Genomic DNA, 27030 nt, shown 5'->3' with positions numbered 1-27030 from the left:
GATGTTGGGTGCTTTCCTGTACCTTTCCGGTAAAGAACACGAGACCTGGTGGCGTAACGTTTGCCACCACAAGCCATTGCGTCAAGGTCCTGGGTTCAATTCCAAACCTCTCCGCAGTTTCTCTTGGCTGGTACAATGATTGCTAGCCTCCAGTCCGAATTCAGAAAATACGATACACAAACAGCGAAAATACGATCGCGCACAGAACAAAGTTATCACGATTCTTCGCTTAGGTTAATACACGATAGTGGCGGCAGAAAGAGCGGTTGGCTACAAAGGTAAAATAAAATTGTGAAATCTTGAAGAGATCGGCCCGTGTCCGACGAAATGTGTACTAGGAAAGAAAAGAGAAAGTCTAGTGTGTTTGGGATCGGAGAACATGGAGATCTGTTGCTATCCATCTCTAATAGTTAACCAAACGTAACCATGAATGTGTGCTGAACATTTTCATTCGAGAACAAGGATCATGGATTTTACGGGTACATTCGGTTGCTGTAGAAATGAAACATTTATGTTTCCATGTCCGTGTTTTCTTCTATTATATATGAGAAATGTTCTCTGAAAGACATGTCAGAACCTGTTGTTACACAAATGTGTCAATTCGTGGTAGTTAGAAGGTACAAAATCATGTGCTTACAGCGGATATTCTAAAATCTCTCCGCTTTTTACATTACCGAAGAAGGGTTTGTTGGAAAGGACATTCCATTCATATAAGATTATTTGCTTTTCTCTTTATATGAAGTCAGCTTTTCCCATTTATTTTTCAACCAGTCAGGCAACAGACTTGCGTATTGATATCCAGTTTTTCTTTTCATCAGTAAGAGCAATTTCTTTAAATTCCAAGATATTGTTAACCACAGTATTCCCTACATATGAATAAGGCACCAGATTTTGTAATGAACGCATACCGACTTGATTTATACATTGCTTTGCATACTGATTAGTTTCAGGTCTAGAGTGGTGAATCACCGTCGCCTCCGCAGTACCCAATCAGTGCTTTTGCGCCGGTCTATAGAAACTTATTTTTCCATTTACTTTCGGTAAATATTCAATAAACCCCGCCCCCATATTCCATGAAGACACTTCAGCCACTTACTAGTGTAACATGTACCATACACTTTCTGTTGGCGGGCTTGTAGTCCGACATATCTGATACACCCATAATCGGCCGAGCTTGCAATACCATAATGTGCACTTCCCCTGTGTTTACTTTTTCGAACATCCTTCACGGGGACTATAGTAAATAAAAGTGCGGCACTCTTGGGTCTGTCATCAACATTTCTGCACCGGAGCTGAGTCATTATAGACCATCAACTCTCGATGAATTTTCATGGCACTAACCAGTCCAGAACAAAGTACTTTATAACGACACACTATTCCCGTATATCTGTTAAAACAAAATACACATCACTGCTTTAAAAAGCCATAAACAATTCAGCAGATAAAGTAGGCACTTCCTTTGCGTTAAAAGCCAACATGAACCGACAAAAATTTTAATTATTATCAGGCCGAGTAACTTAACTTATCCCTCGTACGTCACCCCCCCCCCCCCCCCAAAAAAAACATTGGTTGTTCATGTTCCAGTAACGTACAGGACGAAGAAAATGCTGCTACATGTTCTGAAAACATGTTAACTGGGGTTTTCTAAGGTTCAGACTTAAAATCGCAAACAACTTTGGGACGAACTCGAGAATTTGTTGATGGATAAATGCGCCCAAGGGAGTATTAATCATGTTTGCTTCAATATATCTAAACTAACTGGAATGCCTTTTCTGGGGTTACAAAATTTAATTGTTGCTAATGGCAACTTTTTTCCAAACATACTAGTTCCCCTTTACTGTCTACTCACTCGCATTGAAATACACGTGCTTCTCATTTTGTCAAAGGGAAGATAGTTTCTCTCTGTCCTCTTTTCGTTTGTTGGTCTTGTGGTCTACAGTCCGAAGACTGGTCTGAAGCACCTGTCTACGCTAGGCTACTCCGAGCGAGCCTTTTGTCTCTGCATAACTACTGAAACGTACATCCATTTCAACATTTCTACTGCTTGGTCTCAATATACAAATATGATTTCCCGCACTTCCCTCCAGTAACGAATTAAATGTTCAAGGGCTGGACAAAAATATGGAAATACCGCGAGAACTGCAAACCTGAACGTAAACACAGACGCTAGCCGAGACTGCAGGTCGCGCTGTTGTATTTAACAACCAACGGCACCTGTGCAATGTCCTCAATACGTTGCATGTATCATTCGTGGTCACAATACTTTACTGGTACTCTTGCGTTGGTGTGTGTGTGTGTGTGTGTGTGTGTGTGTGTGTGTGTGTGTGTGTGTGTGTGCGTACTACGCCTGAACTGAGTGGTCACAATAGTTTCCTGGTACTCGTGTGTGTGTGTGTGTGTGTGTGTGTGTGTGTGTGTGTGTGTGTGTGTGTGTACTAGGTCGGAACTAAGTGAATTCGAACATAGCGAATTGTTGATACTCGTATGGTGAGTACTTCCGTAACCAATGGAGCCGAAGTGTTTGGTGTCTGAAAACGCACTACATCAAAGATTTATACCGGGTACGGGGTAAACGAAAAAAATAGCATCACCCACTAAGTCCCAACGTAGGCGAAACTATGTGTTGAGTGATCGTGACAGGAGGTCGTTAAAGAAAGTTATGATGAAAAATAAGAGGACAGCTGCAAAGTCACTGTACAGCTGCTACAACCAAAAAACACGAAGGGAGCTCCATAAGCTCAGAAAGGCAGGGTGAGCTGGAATTCCAAAACCACTTATCAATGACGCAAATTCCAGCAACAGGAAAACGTGGTGCCGAAGCCATAAAATCTAACGAAGACTCATCCAACCAAATGACATTGTTCCAATGGCATCTAGTTGGACGAGTCTTGTTGTACACGTTTTCCAATTTGTAATCGAGTTTGCGTCCCAAGAGTAAAACATGGTGGGAATTCGGTGATGATTTCATCAGTCACATCGCGGCATTCCATGAACTCTTTGGTTACTGTGCTAGGACGCAATTCTGCCAAGGATTATGCGTCCATTATGGTTGATCGGGTCCTTCCTTTGGTACGTTTGCTCCCTGATGAAGATGCTGTGATCCAATACGATAGAATTCCTGTTCATACAGCCAGCGTGAACGCGGCGATGAATTACTAGCTAGTGGCTACCACAGTCATCAGATCCCAATATTACTGAGCCACTGTGCTCTACTTTGGAGAGAAGAGTGAGTGATCTCTATCCATCTTCATCAACATTACCTGTCCTTGGCAGAATTTTGCTAGAACAATAGTAGAAGATTCGTCTGAAAACCATACGGGACCAGTATTTACCCATGACGCGGGAGCTGTTCAGAATGCCTTCGGTTTTCCGACACCGTATTCGGCATGCTAATGTGTTGTGTTTTAGCTGTTCTCGTATTTCTGCCCAGCCTCTGTACCTTGATCCCTTCTTTTAGCCAAATTCTGGCGTATCTTCGATTCTGTTCAGTACTGCAGTCCGTCAGTCACCCATTTAGCGATCTTCAAATTATACATTTTAAAATCTTCTGTTCTGTTCATAGCGGCACTGTTTATCGCAAACCCCAGCCAAATATTTTCGTAGCCCTTAAATTTATAGTCGCTGCCACAATACTTGTTTTTATTTTTTTATTTTTTATTTTTCAGGTAATATTTTCTTGGTGCAGTCAGTCTACATTTGATATCACCTTTACTTCTGTCATCATTAGTTACCGAAATTCCCAAATACCGAAAATTATCTGCTTCTTCAAGAATGAACGTTTTCTAGTCTAATTGCACTATTACATGACTTAATTCGACCACAGTAAACTACCATTTGCCCTTCAACTGAAAGAGAAATTGAGAAATCGGTTGCAATTTTATTTAAGAAACAGTTACAGAACTCATCGATATAACTGCGGGGAAAATACATAATACATGAATCACTACGACTTAATTCTCCACGAATCAAGCTTGAAAAAATTTTCTCTGGAAGAGAGTGTTGGAATTGTACAAAATAAACGATTACACTTTTGGTGCTATTCAGCGCTCAGTATGATTCAAATGGCTCTGAGCATTATGGGACTTAACATCTGAGGTCATCAGTCCCCTAGAACTTAGAACTACTTAAACCTAACTAACCTAACGACATCACACACATCCATGCCCGAGGCAGGATTCGAACCTGCGACCGTAGCGGTCGCGCGGTTCCAGACTGTAGCGCCTAGAACCGCTCGGCCACTACGGCCGGCCGCTCAGCATGGCTTTCATATTTAAATATCCCTTTTATGAAGATCTAATTCACAAACTTCATTCATTTTTAAATGAACGAGCATTTCTCTTCATTGAATCTACACTTATGTGTGCTGAATGCTTCATTTTGAAGTTGTACTTCGTAGGTTACATTCTTGCCGCTATAGCTATGTTATAGATTTTCTACTGACCGTGGCTGCAAATCACAGTGAGGAGGAAGACATATCAGCGCATTTATTTCTTTTCTGTTTATTTTGCAATACATATCTGATTTGGTTCGTTAGTAAGTCTCAGAATTTCCATGTACAGAGTGGCCAATATCTCAATCCTTTTATTGGGGTTCCTTTGCCCCCGGCGCCTGCCATTCTCTGAGTGGACGGCATAGCTGTTAAGGATTCCGAAGGCGCAGATTTGCTGACTGCGCAGCACTGGTACGGCTTCGCCTCAGGCGGGTCTGTCGACGTTTCCAGGCTTCTGTCTCACGGCACCTCCCACCCCGAATCTGCATAACCAGCTAGAAGCGACGATCCCTTCACTCTACAAGCTTAAGGCCCAAATCTTACACGGGGGAACACCTAGTCGTCCTTTGCGCTATAAGGTTTTACCACCAAAGTTTGTAACTGAACATTAGTCTCTTTGTGTGAAAGACAGCACGCTGCTAGAGCTCATTGTAAACACAAGCGTGATCCCACCGTCGAAAATTTGCTCTTACGCAATAAGAAAATACTCAAGTATTTTTATTTGGACTACCGCCTATTAGCCCACAAATATCAGAAATGATTTCTCTAATACTACTTTTTCGGCATTTTAGATAATTAAATTTGTTGCCAGAAGAAAACATGGTAGAGTTTCGCCAAGTTCCACAACAATATGTGCAGAAGCGGAGCAACAAGAACTACCGTCATCGTGCTCAAGATTTAGCAAAGTCTTTTGTACAATCTTCTCTGTACGTATGAAAGCAAACCAGATGCTATGCGTTTCGGTGGTTCACAACATCATCTTCAGGTGAAGAATTGTTTGTTTATACATCTTGTGACGCAGAAGAGTACGGATGTCTTTTCACGGTAACAGACCAACTGTAAGCAACTGCGTCTTCTGCCAGTGGTAAAAATTGTTGATTTAGGAAAGGCACTTTCGAAGTTAAAAACGTGAATTTTACTTAGAGGGGCAGTAGAGCAGTAAAAAGTTTGCATGTTGCTGCCTGTTGTACACTGATCATCCAAAACATTATGACGACTGACCACCGCAACGTTGTTGCCACCTGATGGCGTTGAGGGCAAGTGACGTGGTAACAAAAGTATGTAAGCGGAGCAGACATGGACAGGGCACCACGCTAGCGAAAATATGGGTCGCAAATGGGGAAATCCATTGAGATAACCAATTTTAGAAAGGCCAGATTATTACTAAGCAGAGTCTGTGACCGAGAATTTTGAAAACGGGAAGTTGGTGGACTGTTCACCTGCTACTGTCGTCTCTCACTAGGCCGTTAATAATTGAACGTCCACGCCTCTTCACGGAACGTGGGGTTCGAAGGCTTGTCTGTACTTTAAAGTAGGATAGATGGTGATCTGTGGTCTCTCTGCCGAAAGGGTACATTGCTGGTGCACGCATAGGTGTTTCAGAGCACACCGTTCGTCGTACACTGTTGAACATGGAGCTCCGTAGCAGACCACCCCTACATGATAACGTGTTGAACCTACGAAATCGTCAATTACGATTACAGTGGACACGTTACCATCGGGATTCGACAGTTGATCAATGGAAACGTTTCGGCTCTTCGGGTGAACCATATTTTTGCTACATTAGGTCGTCTCCATAAACGCCGTCATCAAACGAGCAGCGCGCTACGGACGCAGGCTTGTGGGAGCAGCATTCTGTAATGGAAGACATTTTTCTGCTTTTGCATGGGACCTGTGGTAATAGCCGAAGACATGCTGATAATTTCGAATCAACTGCATCCCTTCATCTTGATGTCTGTCCCGATGGCCATGTCATCTTTCAGCATTATAACTGTACCTGTCTCGGAGCCAGAACCGTGCTACAGTAGTTTGAGGGGCATTATAGTCAGCTGACGTTGATGTCTCGGTCACCAAATGCGGCTGATGTAAATCGTTTGGAACCCATCTGGGTCGCTATCGGGCGCCATCACCGCGTACGAAAACCAGCGGCCCGTTATTTACCCGAATTACACGACTTGTGCGTAGACATGTAATGCTACATGCCTTAAAAAACCTACCAAAAACTGTCGGTGTCTGTTATGCAAAATAAGTTATGTATTTCGTTCCAAGGACAGGCACACAAGCTTTCAAATAGGTGGTCATAATGTCTTGACTCACCACTGTATGTCCTGTCCATGCAACGCACTTCGTCTGTATATTGTAGATACGTTGTAGTGCGAAATTAACAGTCAAATTTTGCAACTGGCGATGTTCAGTAACTCTCAGGAGGTTGACAGAAAGTTCGGAAAAGAGGTCGCACTGTTCGCCCGGGAAAACCAGAGCGCCAGAGGCAAAGGCTCCCAGGCTGACACCGTGTTCCAGGACTGCCTAAGGGCATTCAGTATAGCATAAACATAAAGTAGATTTTAGGAGAATCTCAATGGAATGGTATTTGGCTGTTGCGGTTTAAAATTTGTATTATTTATTTACTGGATAAGGGTGGAGACACTGTGTGGCTACTTGCATACGACGCTGTTTTCTGTAGGAAGACTGCAAATATAGAAGACTGTAGCCCAAAACAGGAAGAACTGCAGTAGTCAACAATTGGTCGAGTGAGTGGTAGCTGACCCTAAACGTAAATAAATATTACGTACAGCCCATAAACAGCAGAAGAAATCCGCTACTTTTCGATTACGTTATTGGCTACAAAGAGTTGGTAACAGTAGTTATCATGAAAAATTTAGGAGAAATTATCCGAAAACGACCACATAGAGCTAACTGTAGAAAACACGATGCCAGAGATATACTGGGAAAGTAGTAAGGAAATATACTTCATTCACGAAAGAGGTGGCTTACAAAATGCTTGTTCACAGATTCTTGAGTATTTTTCATCTGCTTGGGAGCCCAGCAAACTGAATTTTAAAAAATAGAGAAGATCCATCAAAGAGCGGCACGACTCGTTACAGGGTCGTCAGCAAGCGGGAGAGTTGTTTTACAGGTGGTCTACGATTTACTGTGTCATACGCTACAAGAGAAGCGTTGTGCATCATTGAGAAGTTTACTGCAGAACTTACGATTGTTTACGTTGCGGAAAGAGACGGCAACATTGCTTCCTCCAGCATAGTCGCAATATCGCCACGATAAGAAAACCAAAGACATTATACCATTCATTTGTTTATAGATGAGTTTCCATAGCAACAATTGGTACCACCAATTTGTTTATAATACCCAAAACAATCTCTGGAAAACGATAAGACCACTATGTGGTTGCAAGGCGAACTTAGTATGTAGATTAATGACAGACGTACGGAGGAATTCAGTACTGAAATGCACAACTGTTGCTTTTACAGTCATATATATTATTTTGCTAGTGTAGGTGAACCGCTAACATTTCCCCATTCCTCGTCTAGCTGTCATTCATGTTATTTATATATGTGTATGTGCAGGAGCAATGACCACTGTGTCGGGTTGGCTTAGTGGACTTAAACCAATGCTCACTCGCAGCTATTGTCTGTAACTTCTTTGTGTCTTAATTCATTTTCTCATTCTGCTGCAAGTACAGAGATTATGTGTAGGTCTTGCCACGTGCCATTTGTGTATGGGACAGGAATAGGGGTAGGGCCGGGTAGGACCCTAATCATTGCCATTCGAAATTGAAATACACCAATCCCAATGAAGATCCAAGCTTCTTCGGCTAGCAGAGATGGAAGTGTGCTTATACTGTCGGCGCGTGCTGCAGCAGCGGTGTATTTTGTTGTCTGCGGCAGGCTGCGCCCTGGGCAGAGTGCCGCGACCAGGTGACGCCACGCTGGCGGTGACGGAGGTGAGCGGCGAGCCGGAGGAGGCGCCGCTGAACCTGTGCACCAAGCCGCGCGCGCTCACCATCTGGTCGCCGGGCAGCCAGTGTGAACGCGAGAGCGAGGGCGGCGCTAGGACCGCCCCGCCGCCCACCGCCGCACCCGCCGGCGTTACCCCCGCCGCCCCCACCACCGCCGCGGACACCGCCGCTGTGCCGCCACAGAGGCCGCCGCCCCACGAGAGGACGTTCCAGGTAAGTCTACTTCAATAATTACCTCTCCTTCTTGACAACTCTCTCACTGAATACCGCCTCCGAACACATCTTTTTCTGTATCGATTCCACTGCATCTCGTCAATAGGCTGCGTCGTTCAGGCAGTACTTGATCCTCCCCTTGGACAGTGTAGACAATCGAGAATCGTTTCGAGACAGCTGTGTGAGGTCATCGTTCAATGACAATAAGCGAAGACAGCACGTGAATCAACCGTCATACTTAGAAAACCCACGTCTTTTTTTTATGTAACGACGCACCTACAACGAAATTTTAGAGACCTATGTCTTGAAAAAAAAAGTGTGCAGTAGTATAATATGCGTTAATGTCCACACTGAAACTGAAAAACTGTTTAGAAAATATTTAAAATAACAAATTAGCGTAAAAAAGCTAAGAAAGCTATTAACAGCTCTGACTTCGACAGAGTTCATTTATTACAGACTGTCTGCCCGTTTTTTTCCAGCATCACAGTTTCACCATGAACATTAAAACACTACATTGACATAATCCTTTTTTCCTGAAGTCATCAAATGTAGTACCAATAGCTTCATTTCCTACATGTTTACTGTGGTGTGCGTACTGTAAGACCTTCGGTACACACACCATCAGATTATTTGACTTGTCGCTCTAACGAAGTAGGCGAGTGTCAGCAATATGTCTCGTGGTCTTATCGTGGCGTGTTTATCTTCTGCCGTTAGGACAGACGGTAGAAATGCCACTTGCACGCTTAGAGTAGCAGATTGACGGTGACCAACTTTAAACAGAACATGATTAATTTATCACACATTTACTAAAATAATAAAAAATATAGAAATTACGTAACTTTATTCTGGATGCTGTTTACAACTGACAATCTGAAGTTCCTTTGGTCTTGGTACGTTAATCTTATTCTCACATATCTCTGATACTTGACAAAGTGTCTATTCATATATCTTCATGGCTATGTACAGGAATATGGTAATCTTATTAGGCGCAGACTGAAACTTGACTATAGACTGGTACAGACAGGTGCAGATAAATGCAGACTAATGCAGACTGATGCAGACTATGCAGACTGACTAATCGGAGGTCTGTACACTCGTTATAATACCACGCGCGTTCAGGTATCACTGCGCGAGTGTGATCCGCGAGGAGAAAAGGTTCTACGTTAGCAGCAATCTAATTGGCTGCGGTACATATTAATACGCGTATCGGCGGAAGCAGAATTTGGTCCGTCTCTAAGACAGCGCCATCTCGTAGTGCAGAGACGGACGAGCGCTGCGCCTGTGCTGCTGTTCTTAGCGGGGCACACTCTGTTGGGAAAGTTGTGTACGTGCTGACTACGCGGAACTATGTACACAACATTTACACATTTTGGTACTTAGCCAATAAGCAGTTACTATGATTGACTATACCAATGTACACATGTATTCGCTCAGTGACAGTTGCCGAAAACATTATTTTCACATTTTGAATTTTACTTAAACTGTAGACACGTAAACGTGGCTCAGAAGCATGATACGCAGTAGAACTGAAGAGAAAGAACTTAAAAAGGTACCACTTTCAAAGGAAATTATGGTTGAAAGAAAGATATTGAGGGTGGGGGGGAGTGTAAGATGGACGGATCAGAAGCTGTTGGCAAGGTGTAAACCTCTCGCGGAATAGATACACACTGAGGTGACAAAGTTCAAATGGTTCAAATGCTCTAAGCACTATGGGACTTAACTGCTGAGGTCATGAGTCCCCTAGACTTATAACTACTTAAACCTAACTAACCTAAGGACATCACACACATCCATGCCCGAGACAGGATTCAAACCTGCGACCGTAGCAGCAGCGCTGTTCCGACTGGAGCGCTTAGAACCGCTCGTCCACAGCGCTTTGCACGTATACAGATGGCGGTGGTGTCGCGTACACGAGGTATAAAAGAGCAGTTCATTAGCTAACCCGTCATTTGTTATTAGGTGATTTATGTGAAAAGGTTTCCGACGTGAATATGACTGTACGACGGGAATTGACAAGACGTTGAACGCGGAATGGTAGTTAGAGCTAGATGCATGGGACATTCCATTTAGTAAATCGTTGGAGAATTCAACATTTCGAAATCCACAGTGTCAAAAGTCTGCCGAGAATACCAATTTCAGGCATTACCTCTCACTATGGGCAATACAACACTTAACGACTGAGGGCATCGCATTTACGTAGAGTTGTCAGTGCTAACTGACCAGCAACACTGAGTGAAATAACCGCCGAAATCAGTGTGGGACAAACGACCGTATCCGTTAGGACTGTTCGGCTAAATTTGGTGTTAATGGGCTATGGAAGCAGACGACGGACGCGAGTGCCAACAGTTTGTTGCTACCCGTGGCTCTATATGTATGAGCAGCCCATTGTGGCTCGCCTTCCATATATTCTTTTTTAAATTTTTGTGACTAAAGTCTTTATTGCTTGATATTTATCTTATACCTAACATGCCAGTTCGAATATTTAATTTCTGATGAAGACACTCATAGAAGTGTCGAAACCTGGCCAAAAGGCTTAAATTTTGTGACTGAGGGCTGTAATTGCATTAAACTCTAAAAACTTAAAAAAAACTGTATTAATATTCTCCATCTTTAGTCTTCATTCCTACGTATCAGCAATCCTCTGCTATTAGAGTGCTCCGAATTATTGCGCGTACCATGCGAGCGTGCGTGAGAAGCAGCGTGCTTTACTTGAATTTCGAATTCGAAGAGTTCACCACTCATGAGCACTGCACCACCCCCAACAAACCGACGCCTTGGGTTCACTATCATTCTCCATACAGTCCCGACTTTGCGCCATCGATTTTTATCTGTTTTCGCAACTTAAAAATGGTTCAAATGGCTCTGAGCACTATGGGACTTAACATCTATGGTCATCAGTCCCCTAGAACTTAGAACTACTTAAACCTAACTAACCTAAGGACATCACACAACACCCAGTCATCACGAGGCAGAGAAAATCCCTGACCCCGCCGGGAATCGAACCCGGGAACCCGGGCGTGCGAAGCGCACAACTTAAAGATCTCCTTCGAGGACGTCGCTTTGAATGTGATGAACCGGTGCAAGCAGCGGTGAGGTTGTGGCTCTATCAACGAAGTCAAACATTCTCCAATGATACTATCGAGAAACAGGTCTCTCGTTGTGAGAAATGTGTTCCTCACCAGGGTGACTGTGTTGAGAAATAAATTTGTAGACATGAAAAATAGAGATGCAGAATGTTAATAATATTTGTCCTATTTAAAAATCTTTAAGAGTTTTCACATACGGAAATCGGAGACAGAACTTTCCAGCACGCTAGCTATCATATTATACTTTTTTCCTGCATGATGTGCTTGCGGCCTATGACTGCCAACAGAAATCAGCCACAGGTCCTAATTAATATACCACGTAATCTGCAGTATAAGGATTCCAATCTACACCTTCACTGAGCTGATGGTATTGAACTGTTTATATCTAGTGCAGATAAATTTCAACAGTAAATGGAAGATATCAACTAAGTTTACTTGTTAGTTTTACACAGTAAGTCTACAGTCCGTGTGTATTACCAAACTGAACTATGGCAGTGAGATGTGGACTTTGTGGTAAAATCATCCAAAAGCAAAGGGCCGCTCCACGAACAATTGGAAGACAGATGCTCAGAATTACATGTAGAGGCAGGAAAATAATGAAATGAAGTAGATAACAGCGGAAGATCTAATTATGACGAAAAGTGGACCTTGCCGAGATAGTGACCTGAGTGCTCACCGATACAGACAGCCGTACCCTAGTGCGACCACATTGGAAGGGTGTCTGTGGAAATATCAGGGAAACGTGTGGTTCACGTAGAGGAACAGCAGCCTATTCAGTAGTTGCAGGCTAACTGAATGGTCTGTCCTTATAACATCAGGCAACATCGTCTTGCTGCGAGGGGTATTCAAAAAGCAATGCAGCACTTTTCCTGAAAACAGGTTGGTTTCACTCAGAATTTCAATGTACAATATTAATGCCTACTATTTTTGCTACAAAACCCTATTTTCAACATAACCTCCGTTCGATGTGACGGCCTCTCGCCACCTTACTGGGAGGGTCTGTATGCCCACATGGTACCGCTCTACTGGTCGACGTCGAAGCCAACGTCTAGCTGCATCAGTAACCTCCCCATAATTCACGTACTGCATCGCGTGGAAAGCAATTACGAACATATGATTCTTCGATGTTCTTTATGGTCTTCTGTTAGGCACCGATAAACCCAGCGAGCACATACTTTTGAGTACCCCCAACTGGTGGACGAGCGTGTCGGCACTACCAACAGAGATGTTCAGTTGATCAGCAATATGTCTGATTGTGGTCCTTCGATCACCTCGAACGAGAGTGTCCGCACTTTCCAAAGCTCCAGAAGTCACAGCTGTGTGTCGGCGGCTGGCATGCAGGAGATCGGATATATTTGTGCGATCTTGTTCCGAAGACGGCAGCCTAAATAATTAAAATTGCCAACGGGTTCTAAAATTCTGTCGTCCAAAAAAATCTTTGCTCGTACTTTATGTTTGCCCTGGAATGCCATGGTTACTGATTCTGAGGTAGTGATTTTAAAGTTAACGTTCTTTAAGATCTTATGTAGCTCTTTCAAGATTATCTTTAATGCTTTACATAATCACTCACTCATTAGCATATGCCAGCACTCTTGTCTCAGTCCCTGATTAGTAGCTACATTTCCCCCACTGTAATTAAATAAACTGAGTCTGAAGCAAGTGCCAGCATACACGTTTTACACAAATTATGTGTTGAGGTTAGTCACTTTTAGACACTATTCCATAGTTCCTGTCGGGCTACGTTATCAAAGGCGTTCTCCAGATCTACACACTCCACATAGGTGGGCAAATTGTATTGCCTTCATTTCTTTACCAGCTGTTTCACAGTAAGTTTATTGTCAATACAAGCTGTCCCTTTTCGAACAACAGTTTTCGGATGGACGAAGAAATTTCTTTAGTGGTTTCAAAAACATGTGAAAAGACCGAGAAAACGACATAATGGAAGGTGGATAGGAGATATTAGACAAACATCAAAACAAACGTGGATACGTACAGGCTTAAGCCCCATCGTACACAGGAGTCTGCAGGACGCCTGATTCAGCAGTGGTTGGCAAAAGGCTATTGGTGACAATGATGATAACCCTTTCGAGAGACACGGTTATAATCCTAGGGATAAAGTACGGAGAATGGTTATATACAACCCGCACAAAAGAGTGTCTCTAAATATTGAAGTACAGGGGTTCAACGAAAATATGGAAATACCACAAACGCAAGACATTACCTTACCCAGGGTGGTGTAGGTAAACCGTTGGCACTCAAATTGGCTTCCACTCTTCTTGAAATAGAAAAATACATGTCTTGTTTGGTTTTCTGTAGATTTTTATACAGTTCTTCCTGCAAAATAGTGGCAAACTCAGGTTCCGATGATGGAGGTTCATAGCGATCACATACTCTGCTCTCCATAGCAGACGACAAAGGCTCAATGATATTGAAATCTTGGCGACTGTGGTGGCCGGGGAAAAAGCGACAATTTATCATCGTGCTCACAAACCCAGTCCTGGACGACGCGAGAAGTGTGAGTAGGGATTCTGCGTCTTGAAACACAGCATCACCATTGCGATGGACCTTATCAACTAGAATGGTCACATGATCCTTGGCACAAACCGACCTTGCAGAGTGATCAAGGAGTCCATGGAATACCACGATATGGCTGCCCAAATCATGACCCCTGTATGTTTCACACTTGGGACTTACACCCGGCCAGAAGCTGGAAGCAATGTGAAACAAGACGCATCCGACCTAATGGCATTCTTGCATGTTTTATGGATTTGGCTCGACGTTTTTCTGTTACGGGCTTTTCCTAACTGACGAGGGTTTTAGAATTTCAGCTCGCCCTGCAGTTCCTGCTCCCCTCGTGTTGTTTTAGTACTGACAGGATTTTTGAGTCCGAGACTCAGTTCTGCAGTGACTTTGGCTTCTGTCGTCCGCTTATTTTTCGTCACAATCCTCTTCAGTGTCCGTCTGTCACGATCACTCAACACACACTTCTGTCTGCGTTTTGATTTAGCGGATGATGTTTTTTCCGTTTTCCCTGTGTACTGTATAAATCTTTGACGAGGTACCGTTCGTGATCAGATGCAACTGCTCCATTTGCAGGCTTGGCATGCATCTCCATTTCTGTTCAAACATGCGTTTCTCGCGGTGTTTCCATATCTCTGTAGTAGAGTGCTGTGATGTTCTGCAGATTCCTCTCTTTGTCGCCCCTACCGCTTAGGCCGCGCAGTGTAACACCATTGCTACGCGGGCAACATCCGCGTGTCGCCTCAATGTAGTAACTAGAGGGAGCACTGACTGCTAATACACTGCCTTGGGCATCACAATCTGGGCCTGGCGTTACCATAATCCAGATTTATACTATAAAGCAATCTTTGAAATTTATAGTTTTTTTTTCAACAAACACAATTTTTCCGACAATCGTTTTGCAGATCTGGCGGCCATATCAGAGTGGGGAAAAGCCTAATCAGGTGCAGTAGAACATCACAATGTTCAAAGAAAACTTCGAATCAGTGGTAGTTCTCTGTCTTGCCGAATGAAACAGTCTACATCTTGTAAGCGATGCATGTCATACTATTCTTTGTTCTTAGCAAACTAATCTGCAAAAGAACGTACGGCTGCTGCTAAGAAAACCATGAATAATAAACCATAAATAAGATAATATTGCGTATTATCTTGTCAACTAAAGCGTTCTGTAGCGTTACGCTGATGTGACAATTTGTGTTGTTTTAGAAAAATTTAACAGTCTTATTTCAAACTAAAAGTATCAGGCAGACGATCTGCAAGCACAATGATCACTAACTTTTATTGTGATCCTTCCCCACACATATCTTAAAGGAAGAAAGAAAGCTACTAACGTTATCATTTCGCACATCATAGAAGGAGGACTCAGAAGATCATTAGCAATGGATCTTGATAGTCCCTGTTTGCGTTGAACGATGCAGCATCACAATACAGAGGCCAAGGAAATTTTGTTCTGTATTTAATTATTCGTATAAAAATATTTCCTAATAAAAAGTAACCGGAGACCTTAATTTTGCCAGTAACATGATGGCCTCCATTAATAAGACGAGACTTTTATGTTATTATACGAAGATTTTAGATATATTTTAGCAGGGAACTGAAAGTGTCTGTCGTAATATTGTCCTTTAACCATATACTGTAAAAACAATGGCTACTAAAAGCGTAAGCATCAAGTTGGTATCGTATGCCAAATTAATTGTGTTAACTTCAGCACATATTATAACAAATGCGTTACAAATTTGTAAAAATTACGTTTTTACTCTTCATCTGTAAAAGTTAGAAAATAACGGCTGCTTGAACAACTTTCCATGCAAAACGATTGTATTTATACGCACATATGTAACATTTGTATAGTGTGATCCTCGAAACTAAGCATTATGTACTGTTCCCTGGGTCTTTCTGAGTGGGGCAGGAACCAATGGTTAGTTCCGTAAGAATTGCACAGTTCTAAAAAGCGAGGCCTGTCCAGAAAGTAAGTAAGGTTATGGGGAAAAAATAAAATAAAACATAATAAAATACTCATAAAAACATTTTTTCAAACCAAAATTAATTTTTTTGCAAGAAAGAGCGTTTCTTAAACTATTTTTCTACTTCATAACGCACTATTGTTCAGACATTTGTCATAGCGGGAAACCGACTTCTCTGTGTACTCTACATATAAAGATGCTGCCAGTGAAGACAGCCAATGCCGAACATTGTTCTTTGTGTCGTCATGGCTGTCAAAAGGCATTACTTCAAAGTCAAGTACCAATAGCAGTCAGAAGGTGAGAGATCGGGGTTGTACGGTGGATGATCGAACTGTTCCCAGTCGAATTGCTGAATAAGGTTTCGAGCGACATTAGCAGCATGGAGACTTGCGTTGTCATGAAGCAATACAGTACCTTGATGACCATTCCACCCCTTTTGTTTTAAATTGCACGCTGGAGTTTTCTCAGTGTTTCACAGAATCGTATGGCATTGACGGTTTCACCTCTGACAAGGGACTCATCAAGCAGATTGCCCGGTCTGTTCCAAAACACAGTGCACATGATTTTTTGTAATGACAACGTTGTTTCAAATTTTCGTTTTTTGGGAGATTGTTATTGCATTCGCTCTATAGACTGTTATTTTGATTCTTATGTGACATGGCAAACCCAGGTTTCATCAACGGTCACAGTTCTGTTTAAGAATTCTTCTCCGTCACCACTGCATCGGGCAATAAATGTCAAAGCACTGACATGTTGCTTCGTTATGTGGGCATCCATAAGCATTTTCGAGACCATGGGAACCCAGTTTGCCAGCCGGTGTGGCCGAGTGGTTCTAGGCGCTTTAGTCTGGAACCGCGCGACCGCTATGGTCGCAGGCTCGAATCCTGCCTCGGGCGTGGATGTGTGTGATGTCCTTAGGTTAGTTAGGTTTAAGTAGTTCTACATTCTAGGGGACTGATGACCTCAGATGTTAAGTCCCATAGTGCTCAGAGCCATTTGAACCATTTTTGAACCCAGTTTGCGAAAATTTAAGCGATCTGTGACAACCTCATCCAAAACAGTTTTTGAAATTTGTGAAAACTCATCACAAAGCATTCTTATGGAGAACCGTCTGCTTTTACAATTTGTCTCATTCACTTTCTCAACCAAACCATCATTGTTAACAGAAGGCCACCAACACCTTGCTTCATTATGGATATTGGTTCGACCATCATTGAATTGTCCCACCCACTTTCTCACCATTCCATCAAACATTGTATTTTCACCAAAAATATCTACAAGTTGACAATGAATTTTAGCTGGTTTAACATTCTTTGCGTTCTAACAACCGTGTTACAGAACTGACTTCATAGCTGGCGGGCTGGAAGATTGTCTTAAACATTTTGATGATCACTAACAAACGTAAACACAACACATTCAATATTGAGTATATTCAGCCCAGTTGTCAATCGTGCGATTATTGCCACAACTTGTTTCCGGACAACATTATCCCATTTTCAAGTGCGAAAAACAGGGTAACCAGATAAACCAATCATCCTTATACCGACAGACGTATAAGGATTACACAAGTCCAGAGTGAAATGAAATGTCGTGCGGCTAGGGCCTCTCGTCGGGTAGACCGTTCGCCTGGTACAGGTCTTTCGAGTTGACGCCACTTGTTATAAACTACCTTAAAAAAATTATGCTATTAGGCCTCGTCACAACTTAAAAACAAGCTCCATACGTGCATTATCAACTCAAACCATAAAACAAATCATCACAAGCCGGTGTATCCACTGTTCCCGAGGTACAGTTGCAAACTGAAAGCCGCTACCATCACCTACCAACGATGATATTTACTTAAAGGCTAACGCTCAGCACCAACGATACTACTGTCTGTCATAGTATCTTTAAGAAACAGCTCTCTGTTCCTAGCCCATTCAATCTTAAAACTACCTCCACGCTGCAGTCTGAACGTAAATATCATACGTAAATGCCATGTCACTAGATAAAATATGTTGGTCTCTGATTCTTAAGGAGGATATCGCTAAAGTGTGCGCAGGAATGCCCTTTAGACACATTCATCACCTCGTTTAAAACGCCGACGCACTTTTCTTTTAAAGCACAATAAATCTCTACCTCCTCTAAAAGTCACGGCAACCACTCTTTTTCTTCAAAGTGCAATACACTCATGCTTTCCGTTGTATCCACCAAATAATGTTGCTCATTCTTGGGATGATTTGCTACACGTAACAAGTCAGTCTCTCTCTTACTATGCTCTTTCAATCAAATTCCGTTCCGTCTGCCCCATATCTTGTTTCACATCATATTTTACCTAGTGGCTTAGGATTTACGAGCGCTGTTTCCGTCCAGATTGCATCGTAGAGGTAGTTTTAAGTTAGAATAGGCTAGGAACAGAGAGGCATTTCTCAAATATTTTATGACAGACAGTAGTATCGTTGATACTAAGCATTAAGTTTAAGTAAATATCATCCTAGGCAGGTGATAGTAGCAGCTTTCAGTTTGCGACTGTACCTCAGGAAAGGTGGATGCACCGGCTTGTGATGCTTTACGTTTTATGATCTGAATTGACAATGAACGTGTGCAGCTTGTTTTCAAGTTGTGACGAGGTCTAGCGGCATAAAAATATTTTTAAGGTAGATTATAACTCAAGGCGTCTGTAATCCTTATATGTCTGTCGGTATAAGGAGGTTTGTTTATCGTAACTGGTTTCCTTGTTTTTCACATTTGAAAATGGGATAATGTTATCCCGAAACATGTTGTGGCAATAATCACACGACTGATAACTGGGCTGAATATCTGCAATATTGTTTGAATAATAGTTATGTGATGGCCCCACATCAGTTATACTACACAATACAGTTATAATGGCGTCAGCGGAAAGACAGTGAACCAGAGAGACGAGTGCGAATATTCGGAACTGCGACGCTAGCGCTACGGTTGCGCTAGAACGAAACGGCACTTGCTTTCTGCACGCGCCTCGTATCATTCCACAAACAACACATAGACTCTTGCGCAATGAACACCTCCACCTATATAAAATGGATAATATTTATTAAGTTCTACAAAAGAATTTAAAACATACAAGGGAAGTATTATTTGTTCTGCGACATAAATACGCTACGAGGAGTGATGTTGATATTCTATTACTTTTTGTGTCATTGCTGCGTTTCTTTTTTATCCTACTAAACACTTTCTTTCCGGTTGAATCCAATAACGAAGGTATAGAGAGCAAAAGAAAACTTCGCACTATTTCATTTATCTCGTGGTAATTTAATCTTGTGGTGCAGTTGTTCACTGCGGTGAACAACTGTTAATGTCACTTCTTTGGTGTTTTTAATCAGTACTGAGGCTCCAAATGCAGGGCCTCGCGTGCATTTGAAACCTCAGGACTGATTATAAACACCAAAGAACTGACACCAACAATCGTCCATTGCAGTCGATATAGTGAGCCAAATAATGGCAGACATTCTATTGATAGATGTCAATAAATTCAGGTCACGTGGGAAAAGTATTGCACATGCACCAGGCGTGAAAGTGCAACAAACAATGAAGAAATATGCAAGAGTTAACCCGATTTCTCTTACTTGGGAGAGGTACAGTTGATTGTTATGCTAAAAGATTCGTCATTCGATCCATAGATTACCGACTAAATGAGACATAGCTACATAACAGATTTGTTTTGAGCAACACCATTTGTCTTCACATCAATGGCTGCGACAATACGTTTAATTACAATAGGCGTCTCAACAGCATAAAGAGGAGTTGCGTTATCATAAGTGAAAGCGCGTTAATGCACGTGTGCTGCCTGGAAAGTAAATGGAAATTAAATCTGCCTCTAGGTAAACAGCGTTGGCAGAAAACATATCCGTTAATGCTAAAGTACAAGATCCGATCAAAACGTCTCCGTTTATGGGCATTGCTGCAGCGTATGTGCGACGTATCGCGACTCCGCTCCGGGAATATAATCACCGACGTGTAGGCAAGGGAACAATGTGACCTTCGTGTCTTTCCGAAGCGTGTGAGGTAAATGCGGAAACGTGAGTTACCGCGCCGCTATTACTAAATGCTTCGAGCAGGACCAATGTTCTCTTATTATTTTCTAGGCTGCTGAAGGAGGAACGGCAGTAGGCATCCATAGAATAATGAAGATTGTGTATGGGGCGACATATCTGTCGAAAACCATCGTTGTGGGACGGTGCGACAGGTTCTGTACTGGTCGCGATTCGACACCAGACGCCGATCGATCTGGGAGGTAGGCCTCATCTATTACAGACAATAACAAGCGGATGGCACTCGGGCACCATCCTTATACACCTGATCTCTTCCCAAGGCATTATCACTCCTTTGGTCCCTTAAAAAACGCCTTTAAGGATCGACGATTCCTGTCAGACACGGCGGTTACGGACCTCTTCACTCAGTGAAGCTCGGTGTTTTACCAAACGGGTATCTTCAACCTGGCGCATCTATAGGATCATTTCTCGGTGTTCATATCGATTCTGCCTGGACTGTACGGCCTTCGAAGGGGAACTTTGTGATCGCCCCTTATACTCGTAGCTGCAAGTAGCGATAATTTTTAACACTTTTTTGTTGGTACACCTAAGTACATTCCAGCGAAATAAAAGACAGCGTAGTTCTGTGGTGATGTTACAAACGGTCATGGATGAAGGTGAAGGGTAAATGTATCAACTTGAGGTGAAGGATTCTGGTCCAGAAACGGATGAATCCAAAGTTGTATGCGAAAATCGTTCTGATACTTCCGACAATGGAAAACATCTACCGCGACTGTTGTTGCTAAGATTTTAGAGCATGCAACTTTCAGAGGGGGTAGTATGGACCAAAGTAAGAAAAAAATCTCTATTAAATATGGACACTTATCATATTTGATACTATGAAACACAGCTCTTCTATTGCAAGCTATTTGGTTTTCAAATTTTTGGAGGAGGTAGCATCGACTAATACAAGGAAAAAGTCTCAAGGAAACTAGGTTTTAAAATGCATACCAGAGGAGCTATGAGCACTTGTTCAGTAGAAGTATTGTGTTTCACTGTAGCGGACATGATCAAGTGCCCAGAACTCTTAATGTCTGCATTTTAGAGCCTACGTTTAATAGATATTTTGTTCTTGTTTTGGCAAATTCAAAAAAAGGCTCAGAGCACTATGGGACTCAACATCTGAGGTCATCAGTCCCCTAGAACTTAGAACTCCTTAAACCTAACTAACCTAAGGGCATCACACACATCCATGCCCGAGGCACGATTCGAACCTGCGACCGTAGCGGTTGCGCGGTGCCACACTAAAGCGTCTAGAACCGCTCGGCCACTGTGGCTGGCCTTGGTTTGGCCCATACTACAACCTCTTAAAGGTGCTTACCTATAATCTTACGGTACGTATATTCTCTTCTCCGCCATCCCTGCGTTCTTAGTCAATTCGTAATAAGTGCCGGCCGCGGTGGTCTAGCGGTTCTAGGCGCGCAGTCCGGAACCGCGCGGCTGCTACGGTCGCAGGTTCGAATCCTGCCTCGGGCATGGATGTGTGTGATGTCCTTAGGTTCGTTAGGTTTAAGTAGTTCTAAGTTCTAGGGGACTGATGACCACAGATGTTAAGTCCCATAGTGCTCAGAGCCATTTGAACCATTTCGTAATAAGTAAAGCACTCTCCGAGCTTCGAAAGTTCCGCAAATCACAGTGTCAATCGTAGTTTGTTAAAAATGATTTTTTTCTGCCGGAATGTAAACACTATATTACATTTTTTTAACTCTCAACAATTAGCTGGTCGTAATGTGATAGTTTATCTTGTCAGTCTGAGAATAATTTAAAACTTTCAGTAAGTCACTGTAGTGATTCAGTAGTGAAAAATAAGGAATACCTCTCAAGCTGTGACGCAGAAGTTTTAAATTTCCGTCGGGCACAAATCGGCAAAAGTAACGTAGGTAATAATTCTGTTACGTGGAACGCAGAATACAGTAAATCGATAATACGCCTATGAAGCTCAGGCGTAAGTTCTAAAGGATTTCTTCAGCTAAAAATTGTTTCTAGTTTGAAACACTAGCTCAAGGTTTTTTAAAAAACTTAGATAATATCATCATGTCTCATTTTGGGGCGAAAAGTTACATTGAGGTTAAACATGGTACAACTATAAAGCCGAGGAGAATGAAGGGGAAGTTTTCTGTGTATTTTGAAAATGGTATGGACGAGAATATGCAATGAGATTCCTTTTTGTCAACTGAACACTGGAATGACTTTCTAACGACAAATTTCTTATCCTTTCTATCACATTCTATCGCCAATTATTTTTCTCACGAAACAGCAAAACTCGTCTACTAATGTTACTGGCTCATTTTCTAAAGCAGTTGCATCAGCATTCTTGTATTTAATAATTTTTTCATAATGTGGGGTCACAGTCGCAATATATTCCTTGAAAGTCAGTACCGCCATTAGACTATTTTTTATTTGCAGTGTTACATTTACACGATCATGATTTCGGCTTTAAAGTGCCATTATCAAGTGTTTTAATGTTATACAGTGCCTAAGATGGCATACTGTCTTATTTGAAATACACTATTAGACACATTGTCTAAGGGTCACTATTCCTGGTAAAAGCCTAATGCTTTGTTTTATCACTGAGATGGTATACTCAGTAGGAGATTAAAAGGAAAGCCATTGTTTATTAGGAGCGTGGAAGAAAGATTATCGAGGCATCTGACAGCAGCAGACACGTGCAGCAGACAGATAAAACACTTTATGCTATTGATATGGGTTTTTCAGAAAATCTATAGACTTGAGGTGGTCTGTAAACTTTGACAACAGTGAGAGCATTGTTTACGAAACAGCGCCTGGCTGGCGTCTATTCACCCGTGTGTAGCAGAACTATCAGCGGTGGCGGAGGTCGCGATCCTCGGGCATTGTCTGCAGACGGAAGCGCCGATCTGCGCCGGCGATAGCTCTGCTTTCCGCAAAGCGACGCCGCCGACAATACCGCGCTCGCCTCGGCTTCCCGTGTCGTGGCTCGACAACGATCTCTCGCCGGCATCTCGTTAGCTTTGAATTGAAAACTCCTCCGTCGGCAAAGCCGATATTTCCGGGGTTTACTTATCGTTAGCGAGAGTCGGCATGCAGGCCGTGAGAGCGGAAGTGAGTTCGGCTCTCCAGCCCAGCGGCCAGGGTGACACATGATTGGGCGTGAGGTAACCGAGTCGTGGGAGCGACGACACCTGCTGGCCGCCGGGTATGAAATCAAGGCGGCAGACTTGCGACACGGCTCCCATTACGCGGTGGCAGCAAAAGAACAGGTTATTTTGTACCTCACGACGTCACACGTAGCGGCGTTTACGAAATCCTGCCAGGTAATCACTTCTCCCTGGCTTCTGGCTGCCCACGCGATTTCTCACACGAAATAGTTTTCTGCTCTAGTTCTGATCTCAGATAGGGTCAATCAGATTTTACGAAACCACCCACATATACATAAGGGTGTTAAGGGTATAAGTGCAGTTATTATGATAATTCGTACCTTAATATGTACATACTTCAGCGTATTAGTTGCCGGGTTTTCTCTGTGTATAACAGTTTTCCCGATGTGTGGTCCATCGTGACGGGGGAAAACAGATGGCGCCATGGATGGCCCATGGCTCTGCCATAGGTCAAATTGGTAGTAACTGCATTTTTTGAATAGGTGCTCCCATTTTATTACATATTCGTTTAGTAAGTAAATGAATAGGAATGTTTGATTTGGAAAATTTGTTACGCTTTGTGATGGATGGTGCTGTAATATTCCAAAACTTATAATATGCCTCACCAATTTAGATGAACAGTTGATGACGATGTAGTTTTTTTAAGTTAAAACACAAAAAGTAGTTACGTTTGGACTTTATTTTTCTTGTTCCAATGTGATACTCTTACTTTTGTGACCTTATCATAAATTATGGAAACGCATGCTGTTACGGCGTGAGCAATGGTAATAACCTCATTAATGTAATAAATGCTCAAAATGATGTCCTTCAACTTCAAAGCATTTGGCAATACGGCTAACGAAATTCCTCTCGATAGCGAGTAGATCGCCTTGAGTAATTGTCGCATGTGCATTGACAATGCTCTGGTGCATGTTTTCAGGCGTTGTCGGTTTACCACGATAGCAAATATCTTTCCCCAAAGAAAGAGGTCCGGATATGTGAAGTCTCGTTAATAACCAGACAAATGAAAAGGAAACTTAATCAGTTTTCACAAACACCTTTTCAGAGGAGGGTTAGCATTCTGATCCGCTACAAGTGTAGCAACCACCAACTTCGAAGCACACATTGTACTTACGAATGATGTTGTTCTCTTTAACGTGATGCACTACGACTTCTTATAATTCGGGTGTTCAGGGTATCTTTGGAGCACCATAGTCAAACCTGCTGACGGTGGAGTTACCCCTTTCTCGAAGCCGCTGCGTTAACTGTGGCGAAAAGGATACGCGATAGAGTCGGACGTCGTGGATTACGATCCTGACGGAGGCTACGAGAAGCTCTTCCATTACCGTGAGCTTCACCATACGGAAAGATACTGTCGTTTAATTCTGTAAACGTGTTCTCAGTCATGTTGCTCTAACACTCAGGACACATGAATGAGGCTCGAGCCAGGTCAGACAGGTAGGACATACTTAAAATGACATCAACCCAACTGATTTAAGCACCTCCCACCATGACCACCCTGTTGCATACCAACCTAGCAAACTTGTTTTCAGAACGCTGTAGCACGCAAACGGTACGTTCCTAGACATAGATTCCAGGTCAAAATAGCCGGCCGAAGTGGCCGTGCGGTTAAAGGCGCTGCAGTCTGGAACCGCAAGATCGCTACGGTCGCAGGTTCGAATCCTGCCTCGGGCATGGATGTTTGTGATGTCCTTAGGTTAGTTAGGTTTAACTAGTTCTAAGTTCTAGGGGACTAATGACCTCAGCAGTTGAGTCCCATAGTGCTCAGAGCCATTTGAACCAGGTCAGAATATTATCTACTCAGTCCCCTCTACAAATAAGTTTTTAAGGGAAATTTTAGAGCACCCTTTATAAGGGGAGCATAAACGAATGCGGAATCATTCTAATGACGACATAGGCCGAAAAAGGTGATATAAGCGACTTCGACAAAGGGCTGATTGTTATAGCACGGTCCTTGGGAAAGAGCATCTCGCAAACAGCGAAGCTCATTAGCTGCTCGCGTGTTACTGTCGTGCGCATCCATCGAAAGCACAGTGAATTCATGAGTGGATGATGTGTTGGACGTTCCGCCTCATTACAACATGTGGAGACCGGAGATTGATCGCTCAGTAAAGTAGGACAGGCAACGATTTGTGGTAGAGCGCAATGCTGTTCACTGCAAATTGTTCGACATGAGTCTCCTGTATGTGTTCCCACGTTGACCCAACAACATCGTCAGTTTCGATTATAACGGATACATGTGAACCGTGAACTAAAAGAAATGTGACGTCTGGTCGGATAAATAGGTCATCTAGACGATTAGCTACTAGAAATACGTACTCCACCATGGACACAGCCAGGTTAGAGCTCTATTATCCCACGACCGACATTCAACTGAGTTCCCATGGGCTCTTTGTTAGTAATCGAAGGCACCATAATAGCTGTGGAGCACATGAACATTATTTATCTCATGAGTCGTTTAGTGCTTGATGTCTTCCCCGACTACGATAGCATCCTCCAAAAGGATAACTACCCGTCTCAAAAGACCAGAATCGTGCAACAGTTATTTTAGGAGCATCGTAGTGAAGTCACGTTGATATATTGGCCTCCAAATTCGCTTGAGCTCAACCCGATGGAACACACTGGGACGTTATAGGGCGCCAGCTCAGCATCCATAACCATCGGTCCGTAATTTGCAGGACCTGTGGGACCTGTGCAGAGAAATCTGATGGCGCATACTTCCGAAAACCTACTAAGGACTTGGCCAATCCATGTTGCGAAGAATCGGTGCTGTTCTGCCTTCCTAACATGGACCAATGCGCTGTTAATCAGGTAATGTAATTCATGGTAAACTTTCCGCGTTACATGCAGATAGAACCCCAAACTTTCGATGATTCGCTCCACCATCGTCATCAGGGGCTCTGTCTGACTGTCACAAAACTGGCGAGGCCTCCACTTTATGCTCAAAGGACGACATCCGATTAGTAAAATTGCATCATGATGACATCACTGAAATGGCGCGTACTGGGGTAACACCCTCTATGTCCATAGACTAATTTTCTACACACTATCCAGCGTCGCTTGCAGCGCCATCACTGGCATTGGGTAGTAAACTACGAGAAGTTCTCCTCTGTGCTCTTTATTAAGTGCACGCTTTCATGTATTTCTAAGTGAATACCAGATGTCTCTTCTGAAGTTCTTATCACTGAGTCTAATTTCAACTACTCCTCTAATTATAGAGTCCCAGCACAAGTCGAAGCACGGGCCAGAATACTTATATTGTGAGACATACAAGCTGTGCTTAGCCACCGCATATTTTTCAAAACCCCTGTACTGTAAGTGACGCTGATGTCCAGTACGGTTATCGGCAGGCAACAGTCCCTGTAGACTGACCCACGTAACTGCTGCTACACTCACAAGGAGCGTTACAAATCCCTGGCACTCGGCCGAAACTGTCTTTAGCAGGTCGTGACAAGTCCTTAATTTTCCTTGGAGGGCAAAATACCGTTCTGATTCCTTGCTTATTTAGTATTACACTTATCTTACCGGTTGTTGCACCGAGTAACGGAACTGCGCTGTGTGCTGGTCCTCCTGACTTTGTTGGACGATATCGCGTCTTGGTTTTCTCGACAGCGTTGGCCTAATGTATCACACTGAAGACTCGTTCCTTTTGAATACCATCATCTTATGTTTCTTGTTGGAGCCGAGGTGTTCCTTGTGCTAAATGGTCCTGGTTTTATGACTCGCGGTGTTCAACATAGTCCACTTCTGAGCTGCATGGTGAAAGGACTTATACTGTTGGAGAAAGATGAAGAATTGGTTGTTTTAGAGGG

The 27030-nt window shown here is 42.9% G+C and overlaps 1 protein-coding gene across 1 annotated transcript in view; it reads left to right on the top strand.

Moving 5' to 3' along the window:
- The window catches only part of LOC124616364 (zinc finger protein GLI4-like), a 105348-nt gene that overhangs the window by 3606 nt on the left and 74712 nt on the right, over positions 1-27030 (top strand). Inside the window, exon 3 of the mRNA XM_047144673.1 lies at positions 8176-8459. Within this exon, the coding sequence (XP_047000629.1) occupies positions 8176-8459 (284 nt within the window). The remainder of the gene's footprint in view (positions 1-8175; positions 8460-27030) is intronic.

This window comes from Schistocerca americana, chromosome 5 (genome assembly GCF_021461395.2).
Source record: "Schistocerca americana isolate TAMUIC-IGC-003095 chromosome 5, iqSchAmer2.1, whole genome shotgun sequence".
Classification (NCBI taxonomy): domain Eukaryota; kingdom Metazoa; phylum Arthropoda; class Insecta; order Orthoptera; family Acrididae; genus Schistocerca; species Schistocerca americana.
Note: the sequence above shows the minus strand (reverse complement) of the source record. Positions and strands in the feature narration are given on the sequence as shown.